At 38.9% G+C, this 14,146-nt stretch overlaps 1 protein-coding gene across 1 annotated transcript in view; it reads right to left on the bottom strand.

Moving 5' to 3' along the window:
- The window catches only part of LOC139127977 (obscurin-like), a 42,334-nt gene extending 33,878 nt beyond the window's left edge, over window positions 1-8,456 (bottom strand). The window contains exons 1-5 of the mRNA XM_070693832.1: window positions 8,208-8,456; window positions 3,940-4,037; window positions 2,956-3,273; window positions 2,081-2,401; window positions 907-1,218 (exon numbers count right to left, since the gene is read on the bottom strand). Of these exons, the coding sequence (XP_070549933.1) occupies window positions 907-1,218; window positions 2,081-2,401; window positions 2,956-3,273; window positions 3,940-4,000 (1,012 nt within the window). The 5' untranslated portion in view covers window positions 4,001-4,037; window positions 8,208-8,456. The remainder of the gene's footprint in view (window positions 1-906; window positions 1,219-2,080; window positions 2,402-2,955; window positions 3,274-3,939; window positions 4,038-8,207) is intronic.
- Between the last annotated feature and the right edge of the window lie 5,690 nt (window positions 8,457-14,146).

The raw sequence follows: 14,146 nt of genomic DNA, 5'->3' as shown, positions 1-14,146 counted from the left end.
ACTCTAGAAATTTTATTTTTCACTTTATAAATGCGACCCTTTGTATGGTGCATGGTTGCAACTAAATTAATGAAAGCTGGTGTTTTGCTGCTTCCTATGCTTGCTTTGACAACTATGGACCAACTTAATAGGAACATAATATACTAACCGACACAATAACATCATATGATAAAAGTAAGTGATACTGACAAATGCCTCCTAGTTTAAATATTATATCTGTCATTCATCCCAATTTTTATGGCTTTAACGTTTTAAGACGCCTGTATTTAAGTTAAGCGGTACAATCCCTTTAAAGTATACTGCAACTCGTACCTGCTACACTCTTAGTTTGGCTGCCACAGAAGGCGATAAGGTTGACGCTAGCAACAAGCCACCTTGCTTAACTTTTGCTGTATATTACCTTAACACTAGCCTGTTCGTTTTATCCAGACAAATAACAAATTTGCCGGCTGTTCATTAAAATTTTTTTGCTGACTATTTTCCATTTTCAATTTTACATCCATGGTGGGGGACACACCCTCCGTGAACTATCTCCCCCTCCTGATCTGCCCATATACGACAATTTAAACTTTTGCTCTAACTTTCCCCAAGGAATCTTTCAATCATTCTCTTTCAAAATCAAGAATAAATATAGGGGGTCACCGTGCAAATTTGGGTACTAGAGAAACAAATTACCCAAGATTTACCGATATTAGAAATTCAAAATGGGCGCCATCCTGTGTTAACTCTATGGAGAAAAATAAAAATTTTCGAATTTCGAAAAACTAAGCCATTGAAAAGTTTTCTTTCACCAAGAGCTTTAAAATGAACCCCCACACGTGGTATCAGAAGAGAATTGTAAAACTTTGAGAGTCTAAATGTCTGTCCCGAGGTGCGTTCTACCTTAACCAACTATTGACCGATTACCTTTCATTGTTAGAGTGGCTTCCACGGGACCTATGGCGTCGCTGATACCCGCCGCCGTAACTCTACAAGCATAGGTACCGGCGTCGCTCTTCACGGTCGGTCCAATCCTCAGCCTGTATTCGCCCTCGTCCGTGTCGCCGACGATTCTCACCCTGCTGTCGTCGGTGATCACGGTCTCGTCATTGCTGAGGTCCACCCCTTCCTTCGACCAGATGAGGGTGCCTTCCTTGTCGTCCACGGCGCACGTGAAGACGGCGGTGAAGCCCACGGTCTTTGACAGGTCCCCCGGTTCTTCCCGAAAGCTCTGCGGTACTGTGGGGTGCAAGGACGGGTTAAAGTTTTATCAGTGTGATTTTCAGTGTGGTTTTTCAGTGTGATTGTGACTTTCTTGTGCAGACAACTGTGGCTGGAACTTTGATGTTGTAGGGCAAAAACAAAGCACTCATGTTTGTTACACAATAATACTCGTCTTTATCAGGAACTTAAAAGAACTTTAAATATAAGATGTACCTAACGAGCGAAACACCATTATTTCAGTGTCCATGATGTTTGACAGAAAAATGGTCATACAACATATACAGTACGTCAAGGAGGCTTATCTAGCAGGATATGTTGTTTGAATGCAGTAATTTGTGTGAATTTTTGCTAACTTTTGATGACGTTACATGGCCAAACTTTCGAAACTACTTGCACACTATCTACACTGCACTGTGATTGGTCGAGAGTGGATGTCCATATTCATGAGACGGGCATATTAAGAGGAAATTCCAACACCAAGGTGTTCCATCACACATCGGAGTGAGAGCAGTGCTATTCACCCATCACAGGTACTAGCTTGGCGTGTCCATAGAGCCGTAAGGAGCGTATATCTCCTTTTGCACGATTGAGCGCCATCTTATTGGGCACTCCACCGCTCCATACCTCTATCTGAAACGAACCCAAGCGTACTGAAGATAGGGAACTTTGCGAACGTGACTTTGCGATCATTATGTTCGATGTTATGATGTTGATAGGCAATGCGACAGTGGGTTGGTGTAAACTGCTGTGGAATAAATATCAATATGATCATACAGTCCTATTCATCGCAGAAATATGCTGTTTGCTCCAACAAACACTCTTCCCGTATAACCTTCTGTATAAGGCACTTTGGAGTACATGTACAAACGATTCTTACCGCGGACTGTGAGTTCAGCCTCCGTCGGCCCGATCGCATCGCTGCTCCCGCCGGCCGTCACCCGACACGCGTACGTGCCAGCGTCGTCCCCTACGATTGACCGTACCCTGAGGTTGAATTTTCCGGTGTCCAGGTCGAAACGCAGTCTGTACCGGCTGTCGTCGCTGGTAATTGTGTCGTCGTTGGTGATGTCCAGCCCGTCTTTGGACCAGATCACCGTGCCTTCTCTGTTGTCGACCGCACAGTCAAACTGGACTGTGTCCCCGGCGACAGCTGTCAGGTCACTCGGTGTGGCCCTGAAGCTCTGTGTTACCACGGCATCTGATTGGAGAAACCAAAGACAGTTACAGGAGATGATCATGACGGTAAAAGAAATCACGGTAATTTTTCTAGGGGTTGATGTAAAAGTTTGGAATATGTTAATACCTTCTCGAATATAATTATCTTGGTCTAGTATTCAGTTTAACATTTCGCTTTTAGTAGTATGCAGTCATGTCACTTTCCAAAATTTACATATCAGAAAAAATATTAAGTTGGAAAATGGCGATTTGAAAAATACTTAAGCGGAAATTTAACTCTGTAATTTCCATTGTTGCAAGAATTGAAAATTTGAAGTTTCGAATGTCACTTGCAAAAGTCAGCAACACACGGAACGTGTATATGAAGACATTTTTGCCAGAATCACATACAACATGCTGCAGCTAGCTGGTAAATAAATTGAACATAGCGGTCGTGGTGAAAAGCTTGAAGTTAGAAGTATGTTGTCATCACAAACTCGATGCTCACTGATATTATCCGTATTAAGAAGTGCTACTATACGTCGTTGTACGTCGCCAGGTTCAACATTCACGAAGGACAAATGCCTGTTTTCTCACCTACAACTGTCAGGGTAACTTCATCGGAAACCACCGCACTATCGCCGCCACCTCTCGTCACCGTGCACTGAAGAGTTGACTGGTCATCGAATGTGACGTCCGTTATCTGGAGATGGTAGTCAACCCCGGACTCTGGGGTCACTATGGAAAACCTCGAGTCGCCGATGGTCATCAGTGTGTCAAAGTTCAAAGGTTGGCTGTCTTTCAGCCACGTGACGAAACCTTTCTTGTCGGCGACGGAGCAAGAGAAGAGGGCAGTCTCCCCGACGACGACCGTCAAATCTGTCGGCTGTGTCGTGATACGCTGTGCACCGTACGCTATAATGGAAGGAAATCAAAGTCAATCAATAAATCGTATCGTCTTAGTATTTATGAATATTAAAGTTTCTCATAAGAGGGTGGAAGATATCAGTTGGCCTTTCTTTTTATGTCACGTAATATGATATACGACTTTCAATGTATTATGGACTCAACTGAGATCGCTTTAGCACATGCGCATCGGTTACGACATATTTCTTGTTAGTCCAGTGGCTTTTGAAAACCGAACTGTTAGGTGATTTTCATAAATTATACAATCGTTTTCTGGTTCTGTTGTGTGCACGAATAAAGGAAACGGAAGACATTTCTGTTGCCAGCCAATCTTCAAGTATGTTTGAAGATGCTGAACAAGACTGTTATCGCAGTAGCCAAATCTGTTTAATAGTTTATTTAAGATTAGGTTAAACATTACTTGAAACTGTGTACCAGGCAGCACTTTAGGCGTACGAAAAAAACATTGTGTGTGTCCGTTAACAAGCTCTAAGGAAATAAGATATCGATCGAGAACGTTTTTATTTTCATTGTTATGTCAGTTTGACCGATCAAAAACAGTAAAATTTGGCAAAATCATGCGTGAAAATGAGAAAAAAAAGTGTACGGTCTGAGGAAGTTCGAGCTACAGGAAATAAACATTTTGGCCTTAACTACACGTGTTTTAATACTTACCAGTTTTGATGAGATGTAAACATATTGCAATTAAAAACCAGTTGTTGATATATTTTCTCATATTAAAATCACTGTCTTCCGAGTGTGGAGTTTCTAACCTGGAATGAACAATGGCACATGGACAATAAGTCGAATAGCGAGATCTTGGTAGTTCAGTCTAGTGACAGGGACACCGGGAGTGCAGGGTGCCAACAAAGTTTTCGTTGCGACTACCTGGGGACGTATTCGACTAAATATATTTTTGTTACACACCGGCCCCGGATGATTGCGTCGAAAGGTTGCACAACACATACATTGCACAGTGATATGATATGCCGACCAATTGCAACTAAAATACTATTAGAGAGAACGTCTCTCCCACAATTAGAATTTGATATAAAAATGATCAATTTTCCTCTGGTTCTGATGAACGACTAGCTCAGGAAAGGGACATTAATTTAAGAGACATTTCGTTATTTCGAATCATTTTTTCTTTCGCGAGAAAACTTTTATACTATGATTCACTGGAACTTGGCTCTTCCAGGTTGCTAATAGATTTAACCGCATAAAACACGCCCCGATGACGTAATTTCTGAAGATTGACAGATTGCGTAATGGACTCCGAACAACCGGCAACGACAGTAGATTTGAACCAACCAGAATTTGGAGACTCACTGACAGACCAGTTACTGTATACTTCAGTCTATGCTGCCACCAACGCCAATGCCCCACGATTATCAAATCAAATATATATACCAGGCCAATGTCAAATGACAGTTTTTTCAACACTTGCATCCGCAACTCATGACTGCTGCAGTTTTCGAAAGCAAATCTACCGAATATGCAGGAAGAATGCTTTGAGGAAAACTGTGCAGTGTTTTTCTAGTCTCCCCAGCAAACGGTGTCTTTGTGAATTCAGAGCCGTCAGACGAACAGACAATGCGAGTCTGGTTTTCTTTCAACCGTTGTGTATTGGCAGTGGTCATTGCCGCGGGGCGTTGAATTAGACTTTGAAATCTAGTCTTAATAATTCAGAGATTTGCGGAGTGTTTTCACCTCTCTAGTTTTAAAGGTCAGTAAATTTGTCCAATGTAAAGTGGTAATTATTGTGTACTTCTTCAACAAAACCTCTGATTATCTAGAATTACCGTGCTTACACAGCTCCATCTCTCAAAAGGTTTATAACTTTTATTTGATCCTCGTGTTTTGTTGCGTTTGTTAAATAATAGGTTTCTTTTCTTCCGCCGAAATCATGTCGAAACACCATGTTGCTCGAAATGCCAACACAGCCTACATGCTTGATGTTCAATTATTGTTGACACATCTGAGGTTTGACTTCAGAACTATAGTTAATTTATCATAACAAAACACACATTGCATATTGTACGTGAAGCGTTGAGTTTGCATGGAGATTAAAGAGATTTATAAGTTTTATGGAACAAAAGCAATGAACACATCTTCAAAGGGTAAAGCTATGGTCAGCTAAAAATAATCAGAATTTATTCAGACATGGTGATCCATCAAGTGTGTTACATGCTGTCTTCATCACCGGTAATAGAGTACCACAACAACCGCTGATCCCATCACTACCCTATGCAATTGTCTCTGATCTTGTCAAGCACAAATAGGTACTACAAGCTGTTTGCTAATCGGTAGCAACGTGGAATCATGCCATGTACAAAGCTAGGTTTTGATATTTCAGAGACTTGTGGAAGACACGACTGCGTACAAATAGGAACTGTGAACTGTATCCAAACTATAGAGAGACATACCGTCCCTGATTATCATCATAGCCTACGGCTAGCCATCTACCTTAAAATAGGCATTAGCTGCGAAGATTGTATTGGTTAGTGGAGCAGAACAACTGCAACCAGTTAGTGAATAGTGAGTAAGGTATCCCACAATTCTGCATCTTAGTAAGGTATCCCACAATCCTGCATCTCAGTGAGGTATCCCACAATTCTGCTTCTCAAGGCCGTTTTGAAATAGTCGTTCCAAAGTAATGTAAGAACAGTGAACATTTCTTACATTGTTTTGCCTAATAATCTTGAATTTGGCTCAACACTTCGATGTGCCAAACCTATGGATTTTTTTTAATTGCTATTTTTCAATTCCATCGATTACTTCAAGTTCTGCGGAAAGTCTTAAGTATTGTCGTGGAGGTTGCGGTTGCGGTAAAGGTAGAATGCGTCTCGAACACTGATATTCGGACTCTCAAACTTTCTAAGATAGTTCTTAGGCCCAACACTATCATGGGGGCTAATTTTGAAGCTTGAGTAAATAAAGTTTTCACTGGCTAATTTTTGCAAAAAATCTGAAATTTAATCTCCCCCGTAGAGTTAAAGGGACATTAGCTGTAACTTTTGACTAATTTTTCACTACTCTGTTTCAATGTATCAACTACAGAATTTTACTATAATCCGATCATCATGACCAATGCCCGGTGTCCTGCTTGCCAGCACAGCCTGTGTATATGTGAAATGACCATTGTTATTGTTGATAAATGTATTTTAGTCCGGACCAGAATACAAAATTTAAACAATAACAATGCAGATTATACCCATATAGGGTATATTTATGAGCTAAATATTAGGAATTTCTCCACGGTTCAGGGATTCAAACCAGAAACTGCAGATGATACACAGAACAAACAAAATTTAAAAAATGACCGAAGTTACAGCTAATGGATCTTTAACACAGGGATGGCGGGCATTTTGAATTTTCAGTTGTGCTAAATATCGAGCCTCTTCGCTTCTCAAATACCCAAATTTTGAATGATGACCCTCAATTTTCATTCTCGATTTCAAAAAGAAACGGCTTAAAGTCTCCAAATAGGACACTCCGTTTTTAGACGCGAACCACCTGTTTTTAGAAAATATAATGTTATGACGTCATTATTCACTTTCATTTTCACTTCTGAAACATATCAACTTGCGATATCTGACTCAATGGTTTGGTATCAGTCATCTCTTATCATCATCGTCCTTACTTAATTCAAAACAGATATTTTAAAAGGAATACTTAATTTCCTATACAGTGTATCAATTTTCTGAAAAAAGAAGATATTACATCATAAACCGCCATGCTGAGAGTAAATATCGTTTTTTAACATCAAACTTTTACCTTTAAAGTATACGCATCGGAACTGAAAAACTGAAATTTTCCTAAAGGAAACTTTCAAAAAGTTTCATTCCAAAATAAGAATAGGGTCACCATGCAAATTTTGTTAGTATTGAAACAAAGTGTCCAACCTTTTGCGATACAGCATTTAGAATTCAAAGTGGCCGTCATCGCCGCATTAACTCCGTGGGAAATAATTAAGTTTTTTATTTTACAAAAATAATGCGGCAAAATTTTACTTTCTCCAAGAGCTTGAGAATAAATCCCCCACAAGCTATAGATTAAAGAAATATTTGAAAAATTTTAGAGTCTAAAGATCTGTCCCAAAGGCACATTCTGCAAACCGGACAAGTTCCTTTAACATTTAGCCTGTACCATAACAGTATGATTAGCGTAGTGTTGTTGATTTGCAGATCTATCATTCATCGCATTTTTGCAGTTTAGGTATTTTGTACAGAAAATCTTGTCACCTAACGCATAATCCATGAAATAATATCATCTCAAAAAATCAATACAGCTGGCGCTGCTTTAAAATATTCTTGCGTGAAGACGAGAACGAGACAAACTCAAATCAAGTTTCCTGCATAAAAATCATTTTCTCGTACTAAAACTATCATCGTCGGGACGCTGCATTAGTTTTGTTATATTTAGGAAAGAACAAAATCATATCGTATGATATAAAAATAGACTGAGCACGACCAAGGAGACGAATAGAGACCTCAGACAAACTCGGTCAGACTCAGAAGGTAATATTCATAAACTTGGAAATATATATACTGACTCCCAGTCAATCAGTAAAATACTTGGATGTTAGAATACCAATTTTAGCATATTGATGTTACTGTATTATCTTTTTATATATTGGTGATAGCAAATTTTGAAAATTGACGATAAATGAGCTCGGGACAATTGAACAGACATTGGCATAATGAACGACGCCCTCGCACAAAGGTATCCATTGCAAGTAATTACGTCTTGTAATTGTTGTCAATAACACTCGGTAATCGCTGTTACTTACTTTTCAATTACGCTGACCGTTATAGTCAGTGTAAATTGGACCAGATCACTTCACATTTTTCCCATTTATAATGACGATGTTAATGTTGAACAAACATTAAACTGGTGAAGAGGACAGGGGACTGGGAATATAAACAGAGAAAGTGACTTACTTCGCGTCTTAAAGGTCGGCATGTAAACAATTTGAGATTGCTTTTACGTAAGACAGGTGGCGTCCGGCGTAGCTTGAGTTTCTCATCCATCGATGATGTCCAGGGTTGGAATCTTCATCATCTTGATTGATGTCTCTCAGTGAACGAGCGCTTCAAGTAAATTGGTCTGGGTTGTTTTACGACCTGTCCAGGTTAATGGTCGCTCATTACAATGAAAGGTGATATACTGTATCCGAGATCAGACCAGTCGGAAACTTCACACGCATGCGTTGATTGGCGAGAGCGTTGCTTTCACAAGCAAGCGTGCGATTGGTCGAGCCTCCATAAGTTGTCCCCAGTCAGCCATATTTTGACCACTTGCGTTGAACGTTTTATTCGCGCAACGTTTGTTGATGGTTGCCACCGACAACAGTCTGGTATTATCGCCGATCGATAGTTGGGCCGTCAAAGACTATTGTTGGGTGGAATGAAAGAAGCCCCGCTAATTGTTTATCAGCTTGTCGTCTTTTGTTCGGACGCTGTAGCGTGTTGACCTAAGCAGTTACATTCAAAACACTCGGTGCATTTTTAAACTAACTGTTCCTTCTGCCAGAGTAGGTAGGTGTGTGAATCGCGGACCGTTAAACCTATGGAGTTGAGTCTAGCCTGTTCTGAAGCAAGTTACCACATAGACACAAGTGAAAATTACGGAAATGGGCAAAAGCGACCAACTTGGATACTGTCACAGTAGCACGTTGTAAATTATGGAGAAAGCTTAGTGTTTGTTCTTCTGTCTATTAATAGACGGAATGCTATCTGTAGTTTGAAAATGGCGCGTTTCAAGTTGGAAATTTCTGGTCTCAAACTACAAGGAAAAAGGCGCCATCCCCATAGGTGTGTGGTTGACAGATTGTGCAACGCGAAGCCGACTTCAAGTGAATCATCGTTTTGATTTTCTTCAAGCTCACTCGAAACTGACATAAACATAGAGTGTGTGTCAAGATGTTGGCGTCCAAAATTTCATCGGCCGGTCGCCATAAACCACGTGACTTCCGCATGGACCAAAATACATTCTAAACTTAGAAAAACTATTCGGGCCTACGGCATGGCAAAATTGATTAAATCGTTTTGCACCCCCTCGCATAGGTTTTTGGAAGTTTACATGAAAAACAAACAAGCAAACAAAGAATTTAAACAGGACTGTATCGCATGTGTTTTCTGTCTAAATATCTCTCTTTGCAATTTCGTAAAATGTACTTTAAACGCTCCCATGCTTGAAGAATATCACACTGTAAACACGATCGGAACACGAAAGTGAAGTAATGTCGGTTTAATCTGCAAACGTAAGCTCACCTGCTTTTCTTTGTTCGCAATTGGTAATTTGTAATATTGGAACTTTCAGCTGCGCACCTAACACTTTTGAGAAATTTGAACAATGATCCAATACTCCCAAATAAGTTCTAATCGTGTTCAGTAGTGTACATTCTGAAGGTGAAAAAAGTATCCGTCTGCCTTTGATTTTACAAATTTGGGCATGTGGAATTTTGTGCACATGCGTTTGAGTCGCTTACCCGCCGGGATGACATGAAAAATTTAGAGTCGATGCAGAACATAGAATATAAAACACGATTGGAACAATTTTGGGATAATTGGATCTTTATATTTTTCGAATTTCTCAAAAGTATTAGGTGCCATATAGCTGAATGTTGATATATTACAAATTACTCAAAAAACAAGCGATCAACTTTAAAAGAAATGCAGATAACCTTCCATTTGCATATTAAACCGACATTACTTCATTATTCAATTATCCCAAATTAGTTCTAATCGTGTTTATATACTTTACTTTACTTTATTGCTCAACAACACACTCAAGGAGTGCGGTAAGGCAAAAATTACAAAACTCCGCAAACACTGGATGAAGCTGCTGCTGGGGGAGGAACTAACGTACAAGAAATAAATTTGGCAAGAGGTAGTTTGTTTCGTGAGTAAAGATATACATGAACTTTTCTCTATCATTCAAATCATGAAAGCCAGGATTATACAAACTAGTGGATGAAAATAGACTATCTCGATAAGCTCTGTATTTTGGACATTCTATTACAAAGTGAAATTCATCCTCAACTAAAGACTTACAATGCTTGCAGAATCTTTCATTTGCAGGAACTTTTGGAATTGACCTTCTACCCAGTTCTATTTCTAGGTGTGATCCGAAATTCTTAGTTTTGTCAGCCACCTCCTATAGGTAAAAGATCTTATATCTAGCAAGTAACTTTCAAATTCAAATTTTGTCTTAAATAGTCTGTAAGTTCGGAGCTTATTCCTCTGCATTCCACACTTCCTTGTATCATTATGAATATTTCTCAACCATGTTTGATCATAAGTTTCACATAAACTATCATATACATTATTAACTGTGGAATTGATATTGCAAACACAAGACCATATATCACTCCCACTGTAAGAGTTCAAAATGCTTTGTATATAATTAGACCAATCTGAATTCAACCTGGATGTATAAGCAGATCTCAGTAAGATGTCATCTGATAAAACTAATCTATGCCAGTATTTGAGCATGTGCTTTATCACCAGAAAGTGAATTGGATATCTACCCAGCTCTCCAACAACACCATCAGACGGTGCATGTTTAGAGACTCCTAGGATAAATCTATAAAAAGGTATACTAACATCATTGAGAAAGTTACATTTGTCATTAATTTCATGTCCCCATATTTCACAGCCATATGTCATAATAGGAACAATTAAACTATCAAAGAGTGATAATGCAACTTTTACAGAAAGTGAACCATTTTGAAGGCCCTTACGAAGGCTGAAAAGAGCTTTCATTGCCTTCAATTTAAGATTATGAAAATTACCTTTGAATTTACCATTTGGGGTAATGACAAAACCAAGGTAACAGTACTCTTTCACTAAGTCAAGAGTCACTCCATTGTAAGTGAGTGTAACTCCTTTTACAAGATGATTACTTTTGTTAAACACAATAACTTTCGTCTTCTTTATATTAATAGACAATTTCCATTCACGACAAAAACTATGAAGTTTATCTAAGCAGCTTTGTAAGCCTGTTTCAGATTCGTTACACGTGTGGAATTAAACAGCTTGATTTGCCTTGAGTGTAGAGGGCGCTTTTCATGACTATCATACCCGAATCACTACTTTCGAGGAGCAGACATGTTTACATTGCATTATGGGAAACATAGCTGAAATAATAGGGTCATTCGTGCCAAAATGTGCCACGGCGCGGCCTCAACGGTACGCATGCAGGGTGTCTGAATGTCAAAACAAACAGCGTCTTGGTACCGTACTTTCATGCGCGTACAAGACAAACGTCTTGTATAACGACAAAATTCCATATCTAGGGCGATATTTTCCATATATGTTATTTATCTTTTATGAAGGTAAACGTGCGGGGCAACCCCAGCCTAGCCCTAGACCTGGTTTGAAAATACGAAACACACATGATAGGCCTACAAAACTGACACTCACAAACACGAGATCCATAACAGAGAAAAAGATACAGACTATCAAAATTGTTTCTTTTAGTGATTTTTTCTTGGTTCATAACGGTTTTCAGGATACAAGAGATCCCAGCCCCGCAACCAACCCGGCCCCAAGGCAAAGTCGCCATCCGTATTAACGCACCGGCCCACAGCAAACTCACGTCTTGGTTTTGATTCCGTTGTTTATGTAACTTTTGTAATGAGTGTATTATACATATATCGGAATTAAAAACTATTTGCTGTCGACTGTGATTTTAGCTGTAGAGAAGATCGTTTGGACTGTGATCGTATAGTTTAGCAAGTGCCGCCTTCCATTTGCATCATACTCAACTCACACTAGCAGAGAGGTATGGTACATTACAAAATTGGACAAAGTACAAAACTGAACTTTCAAAAGGACTACATAGTATCCAAGTTGTACAGTTAACAAACTGTTTAATAGTGAGAATGCTACTGGAGGGTCGAGCACAGATCTAGTGTTATTCAAGAATATAGGGTCCCTATCAAGACCTACAAAATTATACTCCATAGGTAAACCCTTTTTAAGATTTAAGAGCCTTTTCCGTTTGTGTAACACTGGAACAAGCGGAGAAATCTACCCCATGGCACTTTCCTAGAACAATAAAACTCGTTCTGTGATAAAATTTGTACCATGAAACTCATCATCTATTCCAATTCAATACTTAAACTATGATCACTCAATCTGAATTTCGATAAAGCTCTGAGAAGAGTAAAACTTGACAAATTGTTCAGGTATTTTTTCAAAATAAAATTCAGACTTGAAAGTTCTGTACGTAAATAATTTGTCACAACCTCTATTTTTCTTGTATCACTAGTACTTGACATATTCTCCTTACAAGTGATCCCTGGTAGTCTTCCTTTTATTTTCTTGTTTAACTGGGTAAATGATATCACTCTTTCGAGTCGAAAAACATTCATATGATTGTAACTTCCCAAAATACAAAGAATAAAATTTGCCCTGGCACCAATATTTTAATAACAGACAAATAAAGATTGATCCTTAATGGAAATCTGTCCAACTTTTCTCTAGTCCCTTCAAGTAGGGTACATAATTTTACTCACTCCCAAGTTAAATCTGTAATAAGACATAGACCTTCAAGGCAATTATTAGTACTTGTAATTTGAAAGAATTGTTATGATTAAGTATCAATACTTTTAGACAAAGTTTTGGACTCAACACCATTTCACTTAAAATTGACTTTCTGATGCTGAATAAAGCTTTCATTGCTTTATTTTTAAGAGTAAACTGATTCTGTTTGAATTTTCCATTTGGTGTAAAAGCTATACCTAAATATGTATACTGATTTACAGTTTCAATTGCATTTTTCTCATATTAAAATGATTGTTTCTTTATTGAACGGTTACCTTTACTGAAAACCATTGTTTTTGGTTTTACTTAAAGATTGTAACTTATTCAAACAAATCTGTAGATAAGTTTTGATACTAAATCGTCAGCATATAAAATACAATTTAACTTTAGATCTTCCATATCAACGGGAAAGAAAGAAATGTCCCCAAATATATTCGGAAGATGGTTAAGAAATATGTTAAACAATGTAGATGAAAGATTACAACCTTGTTTTACCCCCCCCCCCCCCCCTCTGAAGAAGAAAGAAACCAATCTGGAATTTTGATTGACGTTTTCACGTTATACTGAGTATTATCATACATGGAATCACAACTTTTGCATTTTTAAAAATAAACCCTTTCTGAAACAGAATCAAAGGCTTTTTAAATCAACAAATGCCACATAAAGAAGGTTTGATGATTTTTAGGCCCTTTAGTAGTGTCATTTTATGCGTGGGGCCATCTACTCCTGCATGAAGCGGGGCAGATAAACTTAACGATTTTCAAGGGTCAAGACGTAAGCATATATAAGCTTAGTGCCTGAGGAGCGCGAGCTGCTGGTCGGATGCTGAAAGTGGGTACCTTGTACAACGTTTCAAGTATTTGTTGTGGAAAAATAGCATCATCGTTTCTGAGACTACGTCATAATGTCACTGTCAAAGGTCCAAGGGACCATGATTGGGTGGCGAAATCATGCTTCATTGCGGGAAAGCCTCCAATGGGTTTGGGGTGGTAATAACAGAGATAGGCCGGGAAATCACGGCGTCAAAAACGTATTTCATTTTGGCCAACTTGGCCTATGTGACACTGACATTACTTTCAATATTTTGCCCAATATGGTTTCACGGTTTGACATCTGAATGCCAGTTTACAAGCGACAGAAGTAATAGTTGAAGTATGCAATGGTCACCCTCTGCCTCTCGGATCCATCGTCAATGTTCAACCTACCGTTACATCATACGTAACATGCATTGTATATCATATCGCTCACACATACATATACAGTTACGAACCGGCCGCAACGCCCGTGTCGACAATCATTGCACTGTCGTCAGTGAAGGAATGGTCACA

The sequence above is a fragment of the Ptychodera flava genome, chromosome 3, assembly GCF_041260155.1.
Source record: "Ptychodera flava strain L36383 chromosome 3, AS_Pfla_20210202, whole genome shotgun sequence".
NCBI classification, from domain to species: Eukaryota; Metazoa; Hemichordata; class Enteropneusta; family Ptychoderidae; genus Ptychodera; species Ptychodera flava.
The sequence above is the reverse complement of the archived record's forward strand: the minus strand, read 5'-3'. Positions and strand labels throughout refer to the sequence as shown.